The 25,382-nt window shown below is 46.4% G+C and overlaps 1 protein-coding gene across 1 annotated transcript in view; it reads left to right on the forward strand.

The window, feature by feature from the left end:
- Positions 1–25,382, forward strand: part of SYNE2 (spectrin repeat containing nuclear envelope protein 2) — a 229,664-nt gene that overhangs the window by 78,803 nt on the left and 125,479 nt on the right. The window contains exons 38-50 of the mRNA XM_081213478.1: positions 1,941–2,060; positions 3,313–3,601; positions 5,198–5,367; positions 5,701–5,929; positions 7,854–7,988; positions 10,254–10,520; positions 14,465–14,620; positions 16,189–16,475; positions 17,797–19,876; positions 20,837–21,159; positions 22,547–22,691; positions 24,276–24,494; positions 25,053–25,321. Coding sequence (XP_081069604.1) covers positions 1,941–2,060; positions 3,313–3,601; positions 5,198–5,367; positions 5,701–5,929; positions 7,854–7,988; positions 10,254–10,520; positions 14,465–14,620; positions 16,189–16,475; positions 17,797–19,876; positions 20,837–21,159; positions 22,547–22,691; positions 24,276–24,494; positions 25,053–25,321 — 4,689 coding nt within the window. The remainder of the gene's footprint in view (positions 1–1,940; positions 2,061–3,312; positions 3,602–5,197; positions 5,368–5,700; positions 5,930–7,853; positions 7,989–10,253; positions 10,521–14,464; positions 14,621–16,188; positions 16,476–17,796; positions 19,877–20,836; positions 21,160–22,546; positions 22,692–24,275; positions 24,495–25,052; positions 25,322–25,382) is intronic.

Below are 25,382 nucleotides of genomic sequence, written 5' to 3' on the forward strand. Positions count from 1 at the left end.
TCCAGCTTATTTTAAGGACCACCAACAGCCCTTTTATGTATTTATTTGAGACGTTTCTATCCTACCTTGAGATTACGTTGTCTTCAAGGTTAAAGGTAAAGGGACCCCTGACCACTAGGTCCAGTTGTGACCGACTCGGGTTGCGGCACTAATCTCGCTTTATTGGCTGAAGGAGCCGGCGTACAGCTTCCAAGTCATGTGGCCAGCATGACTAAGCCGCTTCTGGCAAACCAGAGCAGCGCACGGAAACGCCGTTTACCTTCCCATCAGAGTGGTACCTATTTATCTACTTGCACTTTGACGTGCTTTCAAACTGCTAGGTTGGCAGGAGCAGGGACCGAGCAACAGGAGCTCACCCCGTCGCAGGGATTCGAACCGCCGACCTTCTGATCAGCAAGCCCTAGGCTCTGTGGTTTAACCCACAGCGCCACCCGCGTCCCTTGTCTTCAAGGTTACCCATACAATATTATAACAATAAACGGCAGCAACAACAGAAACCCACAAATGTGGGTGTGTACACACAGAGAAGGAGATACAAGCCAGGGAAGGTCAGGTTCCAGCTTTCGGGGAGTAACTTTGGGCTTTGTTTGTTTTGGCTAGAATCCCAAGATCCACCACTCTGAATTAAAGGATTTTGAGTACCTCTACTGAAAAACCCACAAACTTTCTTCATCCACCTCAGCCGTATAACTTTAGGAATCAATTCATTTTGCTGTTGCGGTTTTTAAAGATTTTCTTGGTTTACAAAAATTTGTGCAGCGTCTCTTTTCTCAGGTTGCAAAGTCTTTTATATATATCAGTTACGTATACAGTGGTACCTTGGTTGTCGAACTTAATCCGTTCTGGGAGTCTGTTCGACTCCCGGAACAGTTCGAAAACAAAGGTGAGGCTTCCGATTGGCTGCAGGAGCTTCCTGCACTCAATTGGAAGTTGTGTCGGACTTTCGGCTTCCAAAAAACGTCTGCAAACCGGAACACTTACTTCCGGGTTTGTGGCATTTGGGAGCCAAACCGTCTAAGTACCAAGGCGTTTGACAACCAAGGTATGACTGTAATGTGAGACATGTAATTAGTGTTGTATACAGAATAAGGTTTGGGAAGAAGAAAGGGGGGAGGGAGTGGTTGCTGTTGTTGTTAAGCAATTAAGAGCCAGCAATCTTTGCCAATCTTATGTCAAATCAGTCGGTAGAGCATGAGACTCTGGATCTCAGGGTCATAGGTTTGAGCCCCACGTTGGGCAAAATATTCCTGTATCGCAGGGGGTTGGCCCTGGTCTCTTCCAGCTCTACAAATTCCATGATTCTGTGAAATCACCCACAGTCAATCCTGCTTTGCCCTCTCTTTTGTAAGCAGTGCAACATGAAAACTACCATATTTTTTGCACCATAACACTCACTTTTTTCCTCCTAGAAAGTAAGGGGAAATGTCTGTGCGTGTTATGGAGCGAATGCCTGCGGGTGGCGGGGGGGGGGGGTCTGCTGCAGTCGTGAGCAGAGGATCCATGGTTCCCCTTCCTTCCCTCCTCCGTGGTTACAAAGCATGGATCCACATGGATCCTCAGGATTTTTGCATTGGGCTACTCCAAACTCACTGTCCGATCACATGTCTGTGGCCACAGCATGAACCACAAAAATCATATATTCACTATTTCGTTTAGAAAATTTTTTTCCTTGTTTTCCTCCTCTAAAAACTATGTGCGTGTTATGGTCTGGTGCATGTTATAGAGCGAAAAATACGGTATAACTGTGAAAAGCAATAGTGGAAGAGCAGAAACTAGATCCACCATCAAAGATCTAAACAAATAAAGTGGTCTGGACTTGGTGCCTTAAAAGCTGGTACTGGGAGCAAGACCCTTTCACAGCATTTGCCTTAAATTGCTGTATAATTATTCTCATGCACCGTAATCCTTGTATTTATTTCCTTACATATTTTTTTCCCCAGGCTTGAATATCTGTTCCGTAGCTTAGAGGAATGGCTAAGCCTTCAGGAAAAGAAATGGCGAGAGAATCAAGTAGAGAAGCCGAAGCTGGAGCATTTTTATCAAATTCTTCTAAAACAGAGGTATCCTGCCTTTAGGTTTTTAAATATTTGTTCACTGCTTTGGCCAGTTATACAGGATAAGCAGATCATATGAAGTTGCCCGCTGTTGATTCTGATTGATATCGGTAGACATCTGGTACTGTGGCAGCTAGCACTTTTGAGTCTCGAGGGCCACATTGCCCCATGGTAAATGCTCCAGGGGCAATATACCAAAGTTAGGGCTGCCATACGTCCGGATTTTCCTGGACAAGACCGGGATTTGGGCAGCCAAATTGGCAAAATGTTCCGGAAATCCGGGAGAGGGGTGTAATTAAAAACAAACAAACCAGAAAAATGACAAAAAAGCCCCTAAACTTGATAAATAATTTTTTTAAAAAAGAGTAAATGTGGGTGTGGCTGCAGCTGCAGTTGTAAAGACGACATAATGAATAAGCCGAAGCAATTATTTCAAAATGTTTTTTAAAGCACCAAGAATAAATTATTTTTGATAAATATACCCTGAATCCCACCAAACCCCTCATTGAATAAGTTTATTGAATGAGTTAAATGTTTAACAAGACCTGCCAACAATTGAACCTAATAATAATAATAATAATAATAATAATAATAATAATAATAATAATAATAATAATAATAATTTATTATTTATACGCCACCCATCCGGCTGGGTTTCCCCAGCCACTCCGGGTGGCTTCCAACAAAACACTAAAATACAATAACCTATTAAACATTAAAAGCTTCCCTAAACAGGGCTGCCTTCAGATATCTTCTAAAACTTTGATAGTTATTTTTCTCTTTGACATCTGGTGGGAGGGCGTTCCACAGGGCGGGCGCCACTACCGAGAAGGCCCTCTGCCTGGTTCCCTGTAAGTTGGCTTCTCGCAATGAGGGAACCGCCAGAAGGCCCTCGGAGCTGGACCTCAGCGTCCGGACAGAACGATGGGGGTAGAGATGCTCCTTCAGGTATACTGGTCTGAGGCCGTTTAGGGCTTTAAAGGTCAGCACCAACACTTTGAACTGTGTTCGGAAACGTACTGGGAGCCAGTGTAGGTCTTTCAAGACTGGTGTTAAATGGTCTTGGTGCCCGCTCCCAGTCACCAGTCTAGCTGCTGCATTCTGGATTAGTTGTAGTTTCTGGGTCATCTTCAAAGGTAGCCCCACATAGAGCGCATTGCAGTAGTACATACAAGCCTTACCTCTCACCTATGGTCCCTTATGTTGCAAAAGAAAATAATCTGTTTTTTGTGTGTGTGTTTTTCCCTCCCTCCCACAGAGAGTCATTTGATTCTCTTACTTGGCTGGCCAATTCTTTGAGGGACTCTGGTTTATCTAAGGAGGATGTCGTGTTGGTAACCCCTCAGCTTGTCGACAGGTACAAGGCGCTGCTCACCTGTGTCTGTAAAAGCCTTGACGTTTCCCAGGTCCTTTCTGCAGAGGAAAATAATTTTGAAGAACTTGCCCAGAGTATGATCCGCTGGGTGCAAAGGCTGAAAGACAAAATCTTAGGCCTAAGCTCTAAGGAATCCAAGGCACCGCTGGAAGAAAGCCTGGAGAAAATAAAGGTACTAAAAGAGACAACTCATATGGTGTGATGTGATGCTCTTCCCCTTGAACCTCTTCGCTCACTGCCAGCTCAGATGACTCCAATCTGAACCCTGTATTTGTGAATTGACATAGTAGCATCATGACGTAGAATTGCAGCACTATGGCACACAGGGATCCTCTGGACAATGTGTTTATTTGAGCATTCATCCTGGCTTGGTTTCATAAGGCTTTTGCGGGGTTTCAATTATACCTGGCCTTTATTGAGCATTCTTTCTGATTTGGGCCCAATCTGCACTATACATTTTAAGCAGTTATCATAACACTTTAAAGAGTCATGCGTTTCCCCCTCCCCAAAGAATTCTGGGAACTGTAGTTTACTAAGGGTGGTAAAGCGTTGTTAGGAGACCCCTGTTCCCTGCACAGAACCACAATTCTCAGAGTTCCCTGGGGAAAGGGACTTACAGTGGTACCTCGGGTTACAGACGCTTCAGGTTACAGACTCGGCTAACCCAGAAATAGTACCTTGGGTTAAGAACTTTGCTTCAGGATGAGAACAGAAATTGCACGGCTGTGGCAGCGGGAGGCCCCATTAGCTAAAGTGTACCTCAGGTTAAGAACAGTTTCAGGTTAAGAACAGACCTCCAGAACGAATTAAGTTCTTAACCCGAGGTACCACTGTACTGCTAAATCACTCTGAGAATTGTAGCATTCGCGAATTGACGTAGTTAACATAATTCCTGTAGGACCTCCTGCCCATAATTTCAAAGGGAATGCTGTAAGTCTGCTGAGGGCAGCAAAGTCCCCTCCGGCATTTTTGTTTTTAGAATGGAAACACCCACCCACCCCATCGCCCAAAAGTTCTTTGGTTGTACCCATCCCCTGAAGTTTAGTCCAGTTTTTGGTTGGGGGTATTCTTCCTCCCCACCCAAAACACTAAAAAAATTTTGGGCCAAATACTTTAGCTTAGCAGTAGCACCAGCATTCCAAAGAATGCTTTAATGTTTTAAATTCAGAGTGAGCTCCCCCCCCCCCGCCGCCCCACTATTCCTCTTCCATTTCTTCATCTTTTTCTTCCATTCTTTTGCCATCTTTTTCTTCCATTCATGAGCTACTTGGCAACCGGGCTGCAGTAGCATCTAACTTTTACAGTACGGCTCTTTATTGTAGCTACAACATTAAAAGGTAAAGGGACCCCCGACCATTAGGTCCAGTCGTGACCGACTGGGTTTGCAGCGCTCATCTCGCTTTATTGGCTGAGGGAGCCGGCGTACAGCTTCCGGGTCATGTGGCCAGCATGACAAAGCCGCTTCTGGCGAACCAGAGCAGCGCACGGAAATGCTGTTTACCTTTCCGCCAGAGCGGTACCTATTTATCTACTTGCACTTTGACGTGCTTTTGAACTGCTAGGTTGGCAGGAGCAGGGACTGAGCGATGGGAGCTCACCCCAATGCGGGGATTCGAACCGCCGACCTTCTGATTGGCAAGTCCTAGGCTCTGTGGTTTAACCCACAGCCCCACCCACGTCTCTATAAGCTACAACATTAGGTTTAACCTAAAAAGCAAAACAAGTGTGTGTGGAACCAGTTACCCCCATGCTGTTTCTTACAACACAGGAGATTCTACAGCTGAAAGAGGAGGGTGATGCTAAACTACAAAATATTGTCTGCCTTGGGGAACACGTGAAGAGCAAGAATGGGAGCAAGAATCTCGCTGTTGAGCGTATGATTTCTGATGTCCGAAACCAGTGGGAGAGCACCATTCAAATGGCCAGAGGATATCTAAGGTAAGTAACATGGAGAGGGAACATGGACCGCACAAGAAAAGATGTCATACGACTGAAAGAGATGGTGGAGTTGTATCTCTTGCTTCTCTTTCCCTTGCAAAAAACATTCTTACTCAGGAATTAGTGGTCTCGGAGGTGGTAAACATGTATCTGGACCAATACCCAACTCTGTCTCATGTATAGGCTGTCCGTTTGCATTTCTTAGTGCAGGAAGTATTGATCTGATGATGTGAAGAGATCTTCCCTATTTTAATTTATTCAAGAGGGTTCTGGAAGCTTCTCTGTGTGAAAGAAACAAGCAGGAGGTTCATGATGTTTGGGTTATTCCTTCAGAGAAGCTGAGTGCATGAAAGACGAGAAGGCTGAACCACAGACTAAACGGAAGAAGAAAGCGAAACTTGACTGTGTGGAAGAACGAGAGGCCGGGAACATCCAGAGTACTGCGCTCAGACATGATGGACAGATCCAAGAGAAGGCAGGTGCAGAGGAACTGCTGATCTCATTTGATGCTCCTGATATCAGCCTGATGGAAGTGCTTGGTGGAAGCCAGAAAGGAGGATCAGTAAGTGTTATGGGATGGAATGTGTGCCCACTACAAAGGGAAATCAGAGTAGCCTCTCCCTCTCTGTCTCTCTGAGCTCTGGTTGAGTTCAGTTTTCATGGGCTGGAGGAGAAAGACGAGATTCCTAGAGGATAGGCTTCCATATCCCTTCTTCCATATCCCAGTGGTTCTCAACCTGTGGGTCCCCAGATGTTGTTAAACTACAACTCCCATCATCCCTGAGCTCTGGCCTTGCTAGCTAGGGGTGATGGGAGTTGTAGTTCAACAACATCTGGGGATCCACAGGTTGAGAAAGGCTGCCTAATGTGAGCCTATATCAAAAGACCCACTGGTCATTTGACCTAGTGCCTCCACCCAGTTGAGGGATCACCTTGCCCACTTGGCCCCTTGGATCTGCAGAACTGGCACTGCTGCAGGTGCCACATAATATTTGTTCTGCAATGGTAAGAAATCAATCTTTGGGTGCGGCAAACCCTGTACTTTGGAACTCTTTGCATCTTCCCACCAGGAAGGTGCCTTCACTGTACTCTTTTTCAATGCCTGCTAAAAGCATTTGTGTCCAGGCTACCCTGTCCATCTGATTTTAGCTTATTGTAGATTTTGGTGATTTTTTTTGAATTCCTGTTTTTAACTCTGTCTTAATGGTCAGTTTTAATATTTGTTTTGCTTTTTTTTTTGCAAGCCACTTAGAGGTTCTGTTTACAATCAAGAAGTACGTTTTGCTGTTGTTAAATAAAATGCAAAATAGTATCCCATTTTTGGAGGTGAAGCGAGAGAGAGGTGACCACAGGAAACAGTCTTCTTGCTGTGCTGGTGGACTTAGCCTATTTTATCTACTTTTGTGCTCTAGTCACTGCGCATCATGCTAAACATAAGTTTAGTGCCTCAGGTTCACATGCTGCTCCCTTCCTTTCACACAGCTCAGAGGAGGAGTTAGGAAGTTTCCACTTTGTTTAGCCATGGTTTGTCATGCTGACTGACCTAAGAAACCGTGGCTTACATTAACTATGCTTTGCTTGAAGCAAGGTTGACTTGAAGGTCAGAAGCAAAGTGTCACGCCAACATGACCATTCTCTTTTAATGAGGAATTGGGTCACAATGCCAACCATGTAGCCTGCAGTGGGGGCACTGCCAACAAGGCCTCACCTGCCAACTGTAAGGTGCAAGATATTGGGAAAGGATACTTCTTGAAGAACTGGGGGCCCAAGCAATTTAGGACCTTATATGCTAGTACTAATATAGTCGACACTTGGGTTGTGAATGTGATCCGTGTGGGATGCACATTCGCAACCCACAGCGTTCGCAACCCGCAGCAGCACATCTGCTCACGTGCGGGTTGCGATTCAGCGCGTCTGCACATGCACAAAGTGTGATTTAGCGCTTCTGCACATGCGCGACTGCCGAAACCTGGAAGTAACCTGTTCCGGTACTTCTGGGTTTCGGCGGTCCGCAACCCAAAAAAATGCAACCTGAAGTGTCTGTAACCCGAGGTATGACTGTACCTTGAATTGGGAATAAGGCATTGCAATATGAGAATTGGGTGTTGCAAAAGTATAACTTGTTAGGCAATGATCTGGCGAACTCAAGATCACCTAGTCAGAGTTGGAGATGTTTAGATTTGTACTATTCTACCAGTGTGAAAGGGAGTTTGGCCAAACCCCACAAAAAAGCTGAGTGGGTTACAAGCCTAATGTTCGAAAAATAGATAAATAAAAATACTGTTCATTCTTGCTTTTGACTCAATCTCCCAGTTGCATTCCACTGGCAAGGAATTGCTCACAATGATTTTTATTATTTTTTGCTTGTGCCTTAAGAATTCTAGACTCCTCTCCCTTGTCATACCTAGTTGATGTGATCATTATTCTGCCTTTTTGCTGCCGGTTCTTCGTGGACTTTAATTCTCTCATTTTCTTGTCACCCGAAGAAGGAATCCTTTAGAGCGAACAATCAGATGGAAGGAGGAGCTCCACCGCTTTTCCAGGAATGGCTGAAAAATTATGAGCAGTTGTCAAGTCCTGTGTCAGCTGACACTGGAGAGGAACCAGCTCTGGTTGTTAAGGTAACTCAAGTTTATGCTGCACTTCAAACTGTTGACCTCTGGCAGTTTTGGACTACAACTCCCATCAGCCCCAGCCTGCACAATCGCGAAGGAGCAGGCATACATTGCTCCTCTGCTGCTGCTGCTGCTGGGAAACAAACCATTGCCTGGTTTGCTGTGTCGCCAGAACCCCAGGCTCCTGGTTTCTTTCCCCCACACAAGCCACGAGTGACCCCTTGGCTTCGGTTTGTGGTTTGGCTGGAGAAAGGCAAATCATGAGCTGCCTTTAGATCACATGACAAACTGGACCATGGCTTCAGTTACAGATGGGTAGCCGTGTTGGTCTGCCATAGTCAAAATAAAAAAATTCCTTCCAGTAGCATCTTAAAGACCAACTAAGTTAGTTCTTGGTATGAGCTTTCGTGTGCATGCACACTTCTGAATTTTTTTATTTGGACCACGGCTTGTTTCTTCTGAAGCACAGCAGCAGAGGAGTGAAGTGTACTGCCCACAGCTTCAGCAGCATGCACTAGCCAAGGGGTCAGCATTTTTTTTCAGCCGGGGGCTGGTCCACTGTCCCTCAGACCCTGTGGGGGGCCGGACTATTTGGGGGGGGGGGAATGAACGAATTCCTATGCCCCACAGATAACCCAGAGGTGCATTTTTAATAAAAGCACACATTCTACTCATGTAAAAACACCAGGCAGGCCCCACAAATAACCCTGAGATGCATTTTTAATAAAAGGACACATTCTATAGTCATACCTTCGGTTACAGACACTTCAGGTTGAGCGTTTTTGGGATACGGACGCGCCGAAACCCGGAAGTACCGGAACTGGTTACTTCCGGGTTTTGGCGCATGCACAGAAGCGCTAAATTGCGCTTTGCGCATGTGCAGAAACACCAAATCACTACCCACGTATGCACAGATGCGGTGCGGGTTGCGGATGCTGCGGGCTGCGAACGTGCCTCCCGCATGGATCACGTTCACAATCCGAGCGTCCATTGTACTCATGTAAAAACACGCTGGTTCCTGAACTGTCCGCAGGCCGGATTTAGAAGGTGATTGGGCCGGATCCGGTCGCCGGGCCTTAGTTTGCCTACCCATGCACTAGCCTGCTTGTTAACAGTAAACCATCGTTTTTCTATGGGCGTCACATGAGTTTATGTCGCCACCTGTCATCCAAGGCAGGAAATGTCAGCAGTGTGATGCAGAAGAGGGGAAAAAAGAGCTAATGCTATTCTGGGCTGCATCAACAAAAGTATAGTGTCCAGATCAAGGGAAGTAATAGTACCAGTCTATTCTGCCTTGGTCAGACCACACCTGGAATACTGTGTCCTGTTCTGGGCACCACAATTTAAGCAGGATATTGACAAGTTGGAACATGTGCAGAGGAACCTGTGATCAAGGGTCTGGAAACCAAGCCTTATGAGGAATGGTTGAAGGAGCTGGGTATGTTTAGCCTGAGAGGAGATGAGATAGCTATCTTCAAATATCTCAAGGGCTGTCACGTGGAAGATGGAGCATGCTTGTTTTCTCCTGCTCCAGAGTGTAGGACTCAAACCACCAATGGCTTCAAGTTGCAAGAAAGGAGATTCTGACTAAGCGTCAGGAGAAACCTTCTGACAGTAAGACCTGCTTGACCATGGAACCGTCTCCCTTGTGAGGTGGTGGGCTTTTCATCCTTGGAGGTTTTTAAGCAGAGGTTGGATGGCCATCTGTCCTGGATGCTTTAGCTGAGATACCTGCATTGTAGGGGCTGGACTAGATAACTCTTGGGGTCCCTTCCAATTCTATGATTCTGTGAAATGATCAGAGTTGAGTTCGAGGTAGAACCATGCTGATCGGAGGGCACCAGGTTGTCAAAGACTGGTTTAACACGACAGGCTATTTACGCCCCTGTTTCTGCAGTCTGAGATTGTATCGGCTTTTTAAGCAGACACCTTAAACTGCTGGCTCAAAGTTCCCACTTGAAGATCCCAAGCAGCCCCAGAGAGAAGTGGCAGGATTGATTAAGGCAACCAGAGAGGAACTTTTCACATTTACAAGCTTTGCAAGAGCTATAAACAAGTTCCATCCTCACAGTGACAATTCTTCTGTGCAAATTTCTGTTCCTCCGACCTTCGTCACCCCTTCGGCCTATTCTTCTTTTGCTATAGAAGTTGGTTCCATTAAGAAAGCAATTGACATTTCAGTAACTTCTGTCCCGAGAAGGTTAAGATTCCCCCCGCCCCTTTCTCTCTCTCGTCTCTCCCCACCTACCTCTCCCCATTTCTATTTATCAGGGGCTAAAAGGAAGCTTGATGGAAGCCCACAATTTCCCAAGCTCGACAGGCAAGAGTGGAAAGCCGTTGCTGAAACCGGGGCAAATGCCGCCTGATGATAATCTTCTCAATGAGCTTCAGCAGCAATCGCTTGGCTATCAAAAGAAATTGCAAGCTGCGCATTGCCGGTTGGAAGTGCCTCCAATCGCTTTGCCGTTAATGAATGGGAAAGTAATGGGGACTGACCCTGCTCCTTCGTCCATTACAAATCCATCACCAGAAAGCAAGGTAATAATCTCTGTTGTTGCACAACTTCATTGAAGGATGTTGTTAAGTGCTATTATTGAACACGGGCAGCTCTTCAGCCAATACAGCCGTTTATCTAGAGCTCCTGCAGCCTCACACTTTCTCTCTCCGGGCTTCTAGTAACGGAGGGAGGCAGAGATACTGTGAACTATAGCACAGCGCTCCAGGTGTTACTAAACTACGACTCCCATCCAGTTGTGTAGTGGCAAATTCAGAAGTGCACAGATGGTCACAGTCACAGCCCTTCCCTTCTAAGATTAAACCACTGTCTTAAGATTTTACAGTTATAATTATTGCAATAACAACAACAACAACAACAACAACAACAACAACAACAACAACAACAACAACAACCAGGGGTGCATTACAATGATCACTGCAGATCTCTGCATGTGGCCTTTCAGCTAGATCTGCTATTTTCTGTGTACATCCATGGGCAGATGATTTGGAGCACGCCCAATATCTTATTTTGGAGGGGCTCAAGCCTCTCTCTTGCTCTCTAATGACTTTTTGAAACTGTGAAGGAGCCCACCCCCTGCAGCAAAGTCTTGGTAGGAAGTTATGAGTTCAAAACACGGCATCATTCGTGGAAAGAGCTTGTGGATACCCAGTGAAGCTGAGCGTTGGCCAGTTTAGGAGAGATGAACGAAGATAGAAACTTCACGCAGTTCATAGTCAAAACCATGAACCTTGCTCCCCAGGAGGCTGTGCTTCCCACAAACTTGGTGACTTTAGAAGAGGACTAGGGAAATTTGTGGAGGGGGATAAAGCTTTCAGCAGATACCAGCCACGCGGCAGCAATCCTTCCAAATACCAGTTGCTGGGAAAGAGTTCTGCTGCGCTCATGTTTTGCTCCCTGGCGCTGTGGGTTAAACCACAGAGCCTAGGACTTGCCGATCAGAAGGTCAGCGGTTCAAATCCCCGTGACGGGGTGAGCTCCCGTTGCTCGGTCCCTGCTCTTGCCAACCTAGCAGTTCGAAAACACAAAGTGCAAGTAGATAAATAGGTACCGCTCCGGCGGGAAGGTAAACGGCGTTTCCGTGTGCTGCTCTGGTTCGCCAGAAGCGGCTTAGTCATGCTGGCCACATGACCCGGAAGCTGTACGCCGGCTCCCTCAGCCAATAAAGCGAGATAAGCACCGCAAACCCAGAGTCGGCCGCAACTGGACCTAATGGTCAGGGGTCCCTTTACCTTTACTACCCATGGACATCTGGTTGGTCACTGTAAGAACAGGGTGCTGGACTAGATGGGCTATTGGCCTGATCCTGCAGGATCTTCTTTTCTTCTTATACTCCTCCAGTGAATCTAATGTTTAGCAAAGCCATTTCCACCTTGGAGGAGATGGGGTTGCGGGCTGACTCCTCCCACACACGTGCGGGGGCTGGCCTTTGCCCCCGCGCGAGCAGGGAATCCCTGGGCGTGTCACTGAGCCGGCCCCCAATCAGCGGGCCGGGGAGGTGGGGCCTGGCCTATTTAAGGCCAGGCACGCCCGGAGACCGCCCTCTTTCCACCTGGGCAGCACAGAGGTTTTTCCCATCCCACCCACCCTTAGGCTTAGCTAGACATGACCTTGCTATGGACTTCGGTTGGTCGCCGCAAGGGGCCTGGTAGGAATTTTTCCAAGTTGGCGCACTTTGAGCCTTTTGGTTTTTTCGCCTACCTCGTAGCAATACGTCACAACTTCCGCGGCATTGGCGGTTAGGCATTGGCAGGGGGAATTGTTATGCAAATGAAAGGGGGGGAAGGAAGCGCCATCACCTTCCCCCAATGAAAGGGATAGTCCGGTAGAGGACTCCGGGGGGTGTTGCCTTGTCCGAAACCTAGGGAGGTAAGGGCCTCCGGCACGCCCCCGAGCGGTGACACCCGTGGGATCCTAGTTGGCGTACTTCAACAGGACTCCCACGGTTTGTGGACAACCCTTCCCGGTCTCCATGCCGGGTAGTCGATAGGAGCCAATGCCTAAAAGCCAATACCTTTCAATTCTGTAATCAATAAAGTTGTGGCCTTTTTATGCCCATTAACCTAAAACATTGTGTCCAGTGTCTTCATTTCACATGGGGGGGGGGAGACTTGCCACAAAACCACTCCTCAAAAGTATCGCCTACACAGCAATGAATCTATTAAGCTGCTTCTATCATTAGTATAATTAATTAGCCTATTAAGGGTAAGAACCATACATTAGCAGCCATTACCTGATTGGCAAATATTAGTCTTCAGCTCCGCATTTTATTGTAACCACTTGCTTGAATGTGTCTCGGTTTAGTTTCTTTGTTCCTTTCTCTGATTTTGCATCCCATTTAGATAGAAATTCCCCACTTAAGTCTTTTAGCAGTTGACTGCTCTTTATGCATTTTGCAGCCTCTCTTTAGAGTGAGAGTGATGCATCTTCTTAAATGGATAAAAATTACCATAATTGCATTATCAGGGAAGATGGAATTTTGGTGTGGTTATGTTCAGTTTTGCATGTGAATGCAAACACTCCCTGGTCTTGCTTCATATTCCCTTCCTCTTTTCTAATCCTTTGGCTTTCTTCATTATCAGGGATTCTTATTTATTGATAGTATTATTTACCTGCACCCTCGTACCTGGTGTTGCTTAGGAGTTCTAAGAAACAAATGAAAACCCTGCAGTTTTTCAACCAGTGATTAAAGACCAGTGATATCCTAAGAGCTGTCCAAATGTAGAGCAAATAAATAACTTTCCAAATATATAGTAAAAGGTAAAGGTAAAGGACCCATGACAGTTAAGTCCAGTCGCGAACAACTCTGGGGTAGCGGTGCTCATCTTGCTTTACTGGCCGGGGGAGCTGATATTTGTCTGCAGACAGTTTTCTGGGTCATGTGGCCAGCATGACTAAGCCGTTTCTGGCAAAACCAGAGCAGTGCACGGAAATGCCGTTTACCTTCCCGCCAGAGTGGTACCTATTTATCTACTTGTACTTTGATGTGCTTTCAAACTGCTAGGTTGGCAGGAGCTGGGACCGAGCAACGGGAGCTCACCCCGTCGCGGGGATTCGAACCGCCAACCTTCTGATTGGCAAGCCCAAGAGGCTCAGTGGTTTAGACCAAAGCGCCATCCGCATCCCTAAATATATAGTAGGTACAGTCAAACCTTGATTGTCGAACGTAATCCGTTCCAGAAGCACGCTTGGCTTCTGAAATGTTCTACAACTGGGGCTCAGCTTCTGATTGGTTGCAGGAGCTTCCTGCACTCAAGCGGAAGCCGCGTCAGACATTTGGCTTTTGAAAACCGGAGCATTTACTTCTGGGTTTTCAGCGTTGGGAGCCGAAGCGTTCCAAAATGGAGGTGTTTGGGACCTGAGGTTTGACTGTACAATGCCCTTAGAATGAAGGGAGGGCAATAAAAGAATAAACAATAGTCAGGACTGAAGAGCAAGGCGGGACTGAGTTAGACCCAAAGAATGACCAAGGACAAAAGAGACTAGCAGAGTCCAGGAGCACTTTGTCACTCAAGCAAGAGTCAACTGAAACAGGAAGCACTTTATATATTTTTCCCGCCCAGGAGCATTCAGTGGGTGCAATCACTTTGGAGCCTGAAGTTATTTCTCTGAGAAGCTGTTCGCTGCAGTTCAGAATTCACCAGGCGGAAGAACTGCACACAGATCCACAAGATCCCAACACTGGCTTAGGGTCTCCACTTCTTCCTCAATCCTGATTTGGAAGCACCGCAGCCTCCTGGGTTTTGCACAGAACCTTCAGCAAAAAATTGCTTCGCTGAATAACCGCAGCCAACACAATGCATATGGATATGACTTCTTTCTGGATGATCTGGCTTCCCACTGTGTTTGAGCCCTAGCAGTGCTTCTGTTTGAGATTAACTTCTGGATGGATCACATAGAAATAAATGCTCAGTTGCAGAGTGAGCCAAATGAAAGCAGCGTGTTGATTACCTGTTTGTGTTTTCAGGGCTCTGAGATGGAAATGGTTTCGCAGGGGGGTCATCTTCCCGAAGACCAGGCGACTGCAGATTATGCAGAGATGGTGCAAAAGGTCAAGAAAGCGAAAATCTCGGCTGCAGAGTTAGACATTGTGTTGATGAATGGTCAACTGAGGGAAATAGAGGTATGGAAAGAAGAGATTCGGGGCTCAGCCACACTTCCACTTGTTTTGCTGCTTTCCCCTGGGAAAACCCACTGATACCACTGAATTGGAGCCAATCACATTTTTTCCAGGTTGATGTTTGTTCTAATTTAGCAGTAAAGAGTGGGTTTTCCCAGGGAAAAGCAGTAGCAGGGCAAAAGCAAGACCGCTCGGGTTCATCCCTAGAATGCATGGGACAAGCGTAAAACTGCTCGGATCCGTGCTTTTTCTAGGCACGAGATAAGCAGGTGTGAACAAGCCCTTATTCATTCATGCTTTCATTAATCGGTGGCTACATATGAAGTGGCCGCTGCCCTCTCACCCTTTTGCTCCATCGCATGCACATAGTGACATGGAAGCTACTTAGGCATGGTGCAATCCTGCACCACCAAGAAGGGCATGGGAATATTCCAGCCTTCTTATTTTTATTTTAAATTTCTATACTATGTTCCATCCAATTTGGGCTTCGGGGCAATTCACAGAAGGGTATAAATAATGTAGTAAAAGGTAGTAAAAGGTAAATGGACCCCTAACTTTATTGGCCGAGGGAGCTGGCGTACAGCTTCTGGGTCATGTGGCCAGCATGACTAAGCCGAACCACCGACCTTCAAACCACCGACCTTCTGATCAGCAATTCCTAGGCTCTGTGGTATAACCCACAGCGCCACCCGTGTCCCTATAAATAATGTAGTACAATAACGCAATAACCTTGATAATAAGGCACATTAGATAAAACCCTTTATGGAGCAGCCCTCTGCTCGCATGGAATGCAGGTGAGGGGCCATAGGTTGCTACAGGCATGCTTCTTTGCTAGCAGAGGGGAAGGCATGTGGTTAGAGCTTTCTCTCTCTCTCTCCCCCACAACCCCCAGTACAGTGCCAGAAAGCTCTCTCACCATTGCTCTACTCCAACGCCAATTTGGTCAGAATTTGGGCCTTCTGGGAGCATATTAGAGGAGGCCTCACATTGATTGGATCCATATTCCCACCATTCCCCTGCCATTTCCCTGAAAGGCCAAAAGGTGTGCCAGTCCTGATGCTAAGTTATTATTGTTTTTTAAGGCCAAACTGGGGAAAATAGTAGATATAGGAAAGTAGGAAGATGCCTTATACCGAATCACGCTACTGAGCCACCCAACCTTATGTTTGTAAATTAAAATGATGGCACGTTGCAGTAAACCGTAGTTAATGGTTTACTGTAAAGGTGCCCATATCGACTGCTTTGCTTCTTCCTACGATTGTGCAGGAGAAGCAATCCATGACCTGTGGGTTTGGTGTTATAGCCAAACCGAGGATCATGGGGTTTTTCCCTCCAAACAAAACACGATAAATAGGCAAGGTTTGTTCTTGGCTTACTGGACATGGTTTGTTGGAGCAGAACAAACCGTGGTCCTCCGTTCCAAAGTGATGCTGAGCCTAAGATCATGGCCTGCTTCTTCTGTATGCTAGAGAGGAGGAGCAAAATGGTGTGAGATTAGCAAGTATGTCTTACCATGATGTGCAAGCAAGGCTGCTCCATTTTAAAACCTCTTTCCCTGGTATTCTGACTAGAATTTGTGCGCTCTACTGGAAAGGCAAAGCTCTGCCAGAAAACAGAAAGCTAAAACTTATTCGTTGCGGGAAGGAGAATGCTTGACCACTGCAGAAGGAAGCGGCTCAGGTGTGCCAGATTCAGACAGTGTGGCGGCTTCTAGTTGGGACAAGCTACTGCAGGATATAATGTCTGCTAAAAAGGCCAGGCAAGCGCAGCTTCATTTACTGAATAATTACCAAGCATGTCTCACTGAGGTCCAGTCTTCAATGAAACATTTTTCGGAGGAAAGAGAAAACCTAAAAACGTGAGTACATGGGGCAGATTTCTACATCACCTAGACCAACTTGCCAGATGCAGTAGTAGAACACAGGAGTTGCTAGGCTAGATCTCTGCTGTTTCCACTTAAAAGGATAAGTCAAATCACTGCCTCTTAAGACGGGTCAGGAGATCTTTCTGCCTTACCATAAGGTAAAGGTAAAGGGACCCCTGACCATTAGGCCCAGTCGTGACTGACTCTGGGGTTGTGGTGCTCATCTCGCTTTATTGGCCAAGGGAGCCGGCGTACAGCTTCCGGGTCATGTGGCCAGCATGACTAAGCCGCTTCTGGCGAACCAGAGCAGTGCATGGAAACACCGTTTACCTTCCCACCAGAGTGGTGCCTATTTATCTACTTGCACTTTCATGTGCTTTCAAACTGCTAGGTTGGCAGGAGCAGGGACTGAGCAACGGGAGCTCACCCCGTCGCAGGGATTCGAACCACTAACCTTCTGATCAGCAAGTCCTAGGCTCTGTGGTTTAACCCACAGCGCCACCCGTGTCCCTTGCCTTAGCATAGGACTGGGTAAAACATGAATGCCAGTGATCTTTTCAGTGGTGTTGCACTTGGGCACTTGGATTTTGTACCTTTTTATCAAAAACTAAGTGTAAAACCTGACATCCCAAGTAATTGCAACTGGGGGAAGGTGTGTATTTCAAATGATTAATAAACATTTATTTACTTGAGTCTTTGACTAAGGCTTCAGTCCTATCCATGCAAGACTAAAATTCCATACAAATTGGGCCTTTGGTATCTAGTTAGTGGTAGGGGTGGGAAAATCTAAATTTTGGTTTCTCATCCTCCCGCCTTAAATCCACTTCTCCACAATTCTAAACCCGATCACAATATTTATTTATTTTTTAAAAAGGTCCTCTTGAACATTCACCAGCATTTTAGTGTGAATTTCTCTTCACGTAGCACGTTTATATTCAAAATTTGCCGAATATGCACATTTTCCCAAAGCATATTTTCCCTAGTGTAATGTTTTTGTGTGTGTTACTTTTGCTAAATAGTGTATTTTTATATAGACTTAGTATATGCCTTATTGTATACATGCATTGCTTGGGTGGAGAACTACATTGCGAAATTGGAAGGATGGCTCACTTTCGATTCATGTATTGTTCTGGAGAGTGAAAATCAGTTTAGGTTCACTTTTAAATGCAAACTGGACAGAATTTCTCGCTGATCTCTGATCTCTAGTTACTGCCTGTGAAATATAGTTCTGAGTGTCTTGATTAGCTGGTGTGCTTTGAGCAAAACAGCCTTTCAAAATGTTAGATTTTTACTCCTTTTTTCTTTCTTCCGAAAGGGTACCCGTGTCAGAAGACACAGTTCTCCTGGAGAATATCCAGAAATGCTTGGATTCTATACAAAAAGGGAGAATCCTTTTGCAAAAGCTGAAGGCTGAAAAAGGAAACCTATCTAGGCACCTAACCAGGATGGACAAGGAGTTAATCCAAAGCCAGGTGGCCCAGATAGACCAGTGGTGGAAACAGATGGAAGACACACTTAAAAGGAAGCAGATCCGGGTTGCAGCACAAGCCAATGAGTTTAAGGTTTTCATGGATAAAGCACAGGAGCTCCAAAAGTCGCTGCAGCAGCAGCACTGTTTGCAAACAGGCGTGGACACCCACAACCAAGCACACTCGGCATTGATGGCCACCGAATTACAAACGCTTAAAAATAGTGTTTCTATGTTAAAAAGTGGTGCTGAGATGCAGATGAAGAGGATGTGGACTGACACAGGGAAGAGAGCTCTGGAAAGCGCGATAAATGATTTGCAGACTCGAGTGGAGGAACTAGAGCAGCTGACCCCTACGGAAGATGCCCAAAGAAGCGGCCGTTATCCTCAGGCGTATGACCTCACAAAGAAGATTGAAGAGGCTGTTTTGTGGGCCAGAGTCTCGTTGCTCCACCTGGACGGGAAGGCAGCGCTTTTCCCGGACGATCTGATGTTGGAAATGGAAAGCTGCAAGGTTCTGATCGGGGCCGCCGAGGAGAAAAAGGCAGGTGTTGTGCAACTGGTGGATGAGGCACAGCGCATTGCTCCCCAGTTGGAATCGGGCGAAGCTTCTGCCCTCGCCCTCCTTTCGGACCAGTTGCAAACCTGCTACAAAGACCTTGTTCCGAAATTAGTAGAGCGGTTGGAGCAGCTGGAATCTGAGCTCGGAAAGAGACGGCAGCTTTTTGCAGACACCGAAAAATTGAAAGCAAAACTTAAAGAAGCAGAGAGGATATCCAAGCCAGGTACCAGTGACACAAGCCTGAAGTCAGAAATGGAGCATTGGCATGCCGTCGTAGAAAAGTCTGCAAAGGAGATCGAGGAAGCAAAAGGTATTGTAGATGCATCCCCTCAGGGGCTAAATGTGTTTGAGCAGTTGTTTCTCAATGACTTCTTGAGAAGCCTCCAGAGCAGAACTGAAAGAGCTCACAGGCTAAACCAGATTAACCGCCGTACAGCAGAAAACAAGGTAGATGCCTATGAAAAAGTCACAAGGACGCTGATGTCATTGGAGCAGGATCTTTGCAGCCTCCAGCGTGAGGAATTGGAACTGGAACAGGCAGGTGTGGACCAAGACATTAAGGGTAAATTGTTTGTGCTTAAAGAGAGAGCAGTGGCCATCCAGTCAGGTTTGTTGCACTTAGAAAAGTACAAGGAGATTTGGGAATGCCTGCATCTGAAATGGGATGTACCGGACCTTCAGAAATTGCAAGGCGAGTGTTGCAAGCTGAAACGTAAGCTTGAGCAGAGGGTTAGCTGTTCTGCAGAGGGCGACGGGCGTAGAACGGCACTCTCAGAAGTTGAGGCTCTCATCTCCATTATACAGAAACACTGTGATGTTTTGAAAGATTGCTCCGACTCTATTGCCTCTGAAACCAGTCCGATGTCAGAAAAGACTTTAAGTTGGAAAGTGCAGCATGCCAGGCACTTAACTCAGGAGGCACTCAGACTGCTAGGCAGAAGCGAGGCCTTTGGTCCATCTCTCAAGGAGGCCAAGATGCAGCAAATAAAGAGCTTGGGCGTGAAAATAGATGGGCTGGCACAAGTGATCCAATCTAAGATACTGTCTGTTCAAGAAAAATGCGGACACGAGCAAGGTTTCCAGAGCAAGCTGGGTCACAGTTTAGCAGCTTTAAAGCAAATTAAATCCGAGCTCCGGCAGCCCATTCTACTTGACTTGGAAACACAGACGATCCGATGTGAAAATATGTACTGTAAAGTGATTGAAGATGCTGCAGAAGTAGAATCTCGCACTGCTGAAGATTTAATTAATAGAAAGAGGGGGTCTCAGGAAGGACAATCTTCCCTCCCTGATAGTTTGCAGAGGGAACTGGATGAACTGCAAAGCCTGAAAGTACAGCTGAAATCTGACATTGCCGCACGTAAAGTGAGTAATCCTAGTTATCTTGTTTACCTGTTGACCTTTCCGCTGAGATTCTTTCTGCTGAGGCAGATCTCTGGCCTACCCTGCTTTTGGCTCCTCTGGCCTACTCTAGATTAGTTCTGGTCTTCTCTGAGCAGCAACAGCTTCTAGTAGCAGACTGCCTGACAGGCATTCAAATGTGGGACTGTCCTCTATAAAGTAGGAGATGTGACCACATGGTGGTCCCTAAGTGGAATAGTCACCTGTCACACATAGTTACCTGTCACCATCTCTAACATTTGAGATACCCAGTGAAGGGTTTGATGAATGGCAGGTTACAATAGCAAAGGGATTCTTGACTGCTGGGGTTTGTATGCATGTTTTCCATGCTGTTTTTATTTGTCTTGGTTTTTCACTTCAGTAAGCCACATTGAAGATTAGTTGACATTTTCCCTATTGTTTGCTGAGCCAGGGGCCAGAAGGAAGCATACCACCGGAAAGGCAGGCCTGGCTAACTAAAAGGTTGTGTCCAGCCTCTTATGAGGCGTTAGCCAACACAATTAAATCTACTAGCTTGGGGATTTCTAGGTTCTGGGGCCACCACTGATAAGGCCTTCCTACTAGTTAGACGTTAACTCAGGGGTCGGCAACCTGTGGCCCATAGGCTACAAGCGGCCCATGGAGGTCGTTTAAACGGCCCCCGAGCCGCCCCTGAACCCAGCTGTCTGCTCGGCAAGTCCCCGCGATCCGGCCCACGGAGCAATCTCCATGGGAGTGAACTGGCCCAGGTGAAGTAAACCTTGCTGACCCCTGCATTAACTTAATCTCTGAAATGGACTTAATCTGGAGCCCAGCTATATTGACAGGACTTATCACATCAGGGCAGAGTAGCATATGAAATAAAAGGTGTGTATTTTCCACCCATGCAATCTTGTGGCATTTTTTAGTTGCCTTTAAAAAATACAATTTTGTTAACCTGTGCAGAGTGCCTTAAATGAAGCCTTTGGGACTGTGAAGTCTTACAGAGAAGCTGTGCGAAGGGCTTCTGACCTCCTCAGCCAGCGTGAAGCCCTTTTCTGCACTCCTCTGCTCACTCTGGATGACCTAGAAGAGCCCAGCCTCCTCTCTCGCCAGAGACAAGAAGAACTGGAGTCTGCGATGTCTCAAGTAGAAGCGCTGACCTCCGCAATGGAAAGCATAGTCGAACCACAGGCCAAACTGCAACTGGAGAAAACCCTTGGCGATCTCGTTTCTAAGGGTTTGATAGCAAGAGAGCAGGAGCAAAAGAGAAAATCTGATGTGCAGAGGTAGGTAGTCAGTTCTCATCGCTTTAGAAAGCTGGCTAGTGGAGAGTTGAAGCAAGGAGTGGGGGCGCGGGAACCTTTTCACACTGAGGGCCACATGCAATTGGTCATCATCATCATCATCATCATCATCATCATCATCATTTATTATTTGTACCCCTCCCATCTAGCTGGGTTTCCCCAGCCACTCTGGGTGGCTTCCAACAAAGAATAAAAATACATTAAAATGTCACACATTAAAAACTTCCCTAAACAAGGCTGCCTTCAGATGTCTTCTAAAAGTCAGGTAGTTGTTTATCCCTTTGACATCTGATGGGAGGGTGTTTCACAGGGCGGGTGCCACTACCGAGAAGGCCCTTTGCCTGGTTCCCTGTAACTTGGCTTCTCGCAGTGAGGGAACCACCAGAAGGCCCTCGGAGCTGGACCTCAGTGTCCCGGCAGAACAATGGGGGTGGAGACGCTCCTTCAGGTATACTGGACCGAGGCCGTTTAGGGCTTTAAAGGTCAACACCAACACTTTGAATTGTGCTCAGAAACGTGCTGGGAGCCAATGTAGGTCTTTCAAGACCGGTGTTATGTGGTCTTGGCGGCCGCCCCCAGTCACCAGTCTAGCTGGTACATGGGGCCAGAGGTAAACATGAGCAGAGAAACAAATGTGAATTGCACAGTAGGCTGGTTTCTACATGCACCACCCTTCTCTCTAAATCTCCTCAATCTAGGCATTCTTATCAGGGTTCAAGGACACATTCATTGTACAAACAAGGGACAGTGGGGGGGGTGTAGCCTGCGGTGAGTAATGAGGATCAGGTAGAGAAGTAGTAGGGGGCGCTTTGGGGCCTCGGACCCCACCTTCTTCACCCCTGCTGTAATATAATCCTGGGCAGGGGTAGTACTTCTGGTGGGGGACATGTTGTGCTCCTTCCAGGATAGCGTGTCCACTTTTGGCACTCACTCTGCACTTAGCTCTCACCTGTGGCTCCTAGAAGTTGTCAGCATGCAACAGCAGCCACACCCCGGGAATGGCTTCGACTGGCCAGCTAAACCATGTGAAGGTAGCTGATGGGTCTCAAGTCCGCGGTGAGTTAGGGACTTTTCCCTGCATGCAAAGACAGCCTCTGTCAGACTGAACGGACAAGACCAGTAGTGGGTTCATTGGTCAGGTGTTGGTTAAGGGGAATTGTTGAAAATCATGTATCCTGTCTTGCATCAGCAGACGTTTTGCATCAGCAAAGCCCCTACCGGATAATAATATTTTTGTTATAAAGAATCTCTTCTGTTTATACATTTAGTTTGTGCCACTGGTTATAACCTTTGGGCTGATCTTTCCACGACTGGAGAAAAAAAGATGGGTGTGTTTTGATTGCTTTGTTTAATGTTGTTGCGTTCACAGATGCTTGGAAAAATACAACCGCTTCAAAAAATCCAAAGAGGTGATACATGTTAATCTCAACGACGCGGAAAGGGTGCTTCAGAAATCTTTGTACCGTATTCCAGTGTCTTATAAAGAAGCTTTAGAGCAGTCGGAACAAAGCAAGGTGAGAATAATCTTCACCACAGTGGCATGTTTTTATGATTGTAAATTCTTGCAGTCCTCAAAGCACTTCACACATACACCCACCCACAGTGTAAAGAATCTTTAACAATAATCCTATGAAGCTGCTCACTGTTATGGCTAAACATAGATGCAGCAGCAGCAGCAAGTCTATGTTTTAACAGAAAGCAAGTGGCTGCGAGAGCCTTTAGTCTATTCTGTGCCCCCACACAATAGCTGTGGAATGCACAACTTTAGACAGCCATTTGCTGCTTAAATTGGCCCCCTTGGGGGGCAGTTATGGGCTGGATATTAGTCGTAACCAGGGGTCGGCAAAGTTTTGGTGGCTTGGGCCAGTTCACAGTCCCGCAGACACCGCAATGGGCCAGAGTGCGCGTGCACTTATGCGCAAATGCTATTTCCAGCACGGAGGAGACGTGCACGGCTTCCCATTGGCTGCAGGAGCTTCCTGCAGCTGATGGGAAGCTGGCCAGCATCGTGGAAGGCACTCCTCGCTCTGCTCTACACCAGTTTAGCGTGGTGCACGGGAGCCATCCGAGCGGGGGTCCATGGGCTGGTAAAACAACCCCCATGGGCTGCTTGTGGCCCATGGGCCTTAGGTTGCCAACCCCTGGTCATAACCATGGTTTGTTTAGCCAAAGTCTGGTTTGTCTGACTGCTTGAACTGAGCCCTACAAAGTAACCCAGCTTTGCTTCTTGGGAACAAAGCAAGATGTAGTTCATAGAATCATAGAATCATAGAGTTGGAAGAGACCACAAGGGCCATCGAGTCCAACCCCCTGCCAAGCAGGAAACACCATCAGAGCACTCCTGACATATGGTTGTCAAGCCTCTGCTTAAAGACCTCCAAAGAAGGAGACTCCACCACACTCCTTGGCAGCAAATTCCACTGTCAAACAGCTCTTACTGTCAGGAAGTTCTTCCTAATGTTTAGGTGGAATCTTCTTTCTTGTAGTTTGGATCCATTGCTCCGTGTCTGCTTCTCTGGAGCAGCAGAAAACAACCTTTCTCCCTCCTCTATGTGACATCCTTTTATATATTTGAACATGGCTATCATATCACCCCTTAACCTCCTCTTCTCCAGGCTAAACATGCCCAGTTGTTGTTGACCTATGAACCAGGGTTTGCATTAACTACAGTTCTGCTCTCTGTCCAAACCCAGCAGCTTTGCTTAACCATGGTTTCTTTGGTCACCCACCTATGACGCTCACCAAGGTATTAGAGGCACAAGGCATGGGCAGCTGGAAAACAAACCACGTTTGGAGAAATCAGCCATGCCTTATTTGCTCAGCTGTGAGACTACACATGGCTTGATGGACAAACCATGGTAAAAACAGACCATGGTTTAATGTTATATATGGGCACAGTAATTTTATATTTTAGTTTATTGTGCTTGCTGTGTGTGTTTTTACTGTCTTTTAGCTTTATTATGTGGTTTGGTTTTTTAAAAAATAAGCTGCCCTGAGAGACCTACCATGGGATTTCAAATAGGAAAGACATCTTAAAATAAACAAAAAGAAAATATTTCACTAAAGCCAATTGTTTACGCTAATTCTTCCTTTTAAAGATGATGTCCTCCAGACTGGTTTCAATCGAAGAGGATCTAAGGAATTTGCGTCAGGACTCGGGACAACTGGTGTCGATGTGCAGCAAAAACGATTGTGTGCTGATCGACACCGTTGTGACGACTTTGTGGCTAAAGTGGCTTTGCTTGCTCGACACTGCAAAAGAATGGGAGGGAAAGTGTGAAGAACAGAACCAGGAATGGAAATCCGTCAGTGAAGAAGTGAGTAATTTTGGGGGGCGGGGGGCATCTCAGGCAGGTGATTATTCCAGGTTTGATGCTCCACATGCTATTTTAATTGAGGTTTATCTCAAATATGGGGCTGTAGCTGAGTTGTAGAGCATGTGCAGGAGGGAAGTTTGCAGAAGTACAAAAATAATAATGGGGGGGGGGACTTCCCTTAAAAAAACAGCCGATTGAGGACTGAGCATGCTTAGTGGCACAAAGCTGATTGGTTTTCAGGAGGGAAATGGAGGACTGATAAGGAAGGGGAATGGAACACAGCAGCCGAAACAGAAGCCTTCCATTCTGCAACATTTTGTTGGCAGTCCCTCTTGTATAATGTAAATGTGTTTACTGTACGCAGGGAAATTCTGTTAAGAGCAACAAATAATCATGTCTGATTTACATTATGTATAAAATAAGTGTTATTAACTGGAGTCATTTATGCATGCTTGCTCAGAAATAAATCGCACTGTGTTACTTGCAAGTAAGTGTGCAAAGGATCGTAATCTTGTTGTCCTTCTCCCTCCCCTGGTGGCTATCTTCTTCTTTCTTCAGATGGAACGAGAAAGCATCATTCTAGACAATCTTCAGGAAGAACTGCCCGAAAACCCGAAAGAAAAGGAGAGAGCCAGCAAAGAGGAGCTGGAAGAATTCCTGGAATGTACGAACATTTATGGAGAAAGTGTGAATGCTGAGAAACGGTTGTTGCGCTTAATACTTCAGCGCGTCAGGAGCATTCTCAGGGTCCCTGAATGTCCGTCTGCGGAGGGAGGAGGCCTTTCTGTTATGAATGAAATCCACACCATGCAGAATCGAACAAAAGAGTAAGTCTAAGTAAACGTTGAGGTGTACACATTTATGCGTGGCTTGGAAGAAGTTGACGGA

Source organism: Podarcis bocagei, assembly GCF_964188305.1.
Source record: "Podarcis bocagei genome assembly, chromosome: 1".
NCBI lineage: Eukaryota > Metazoa > Chordata > Lepidosauria > Squamata > Lacertidae > Podarcis > Podarcis bocagei.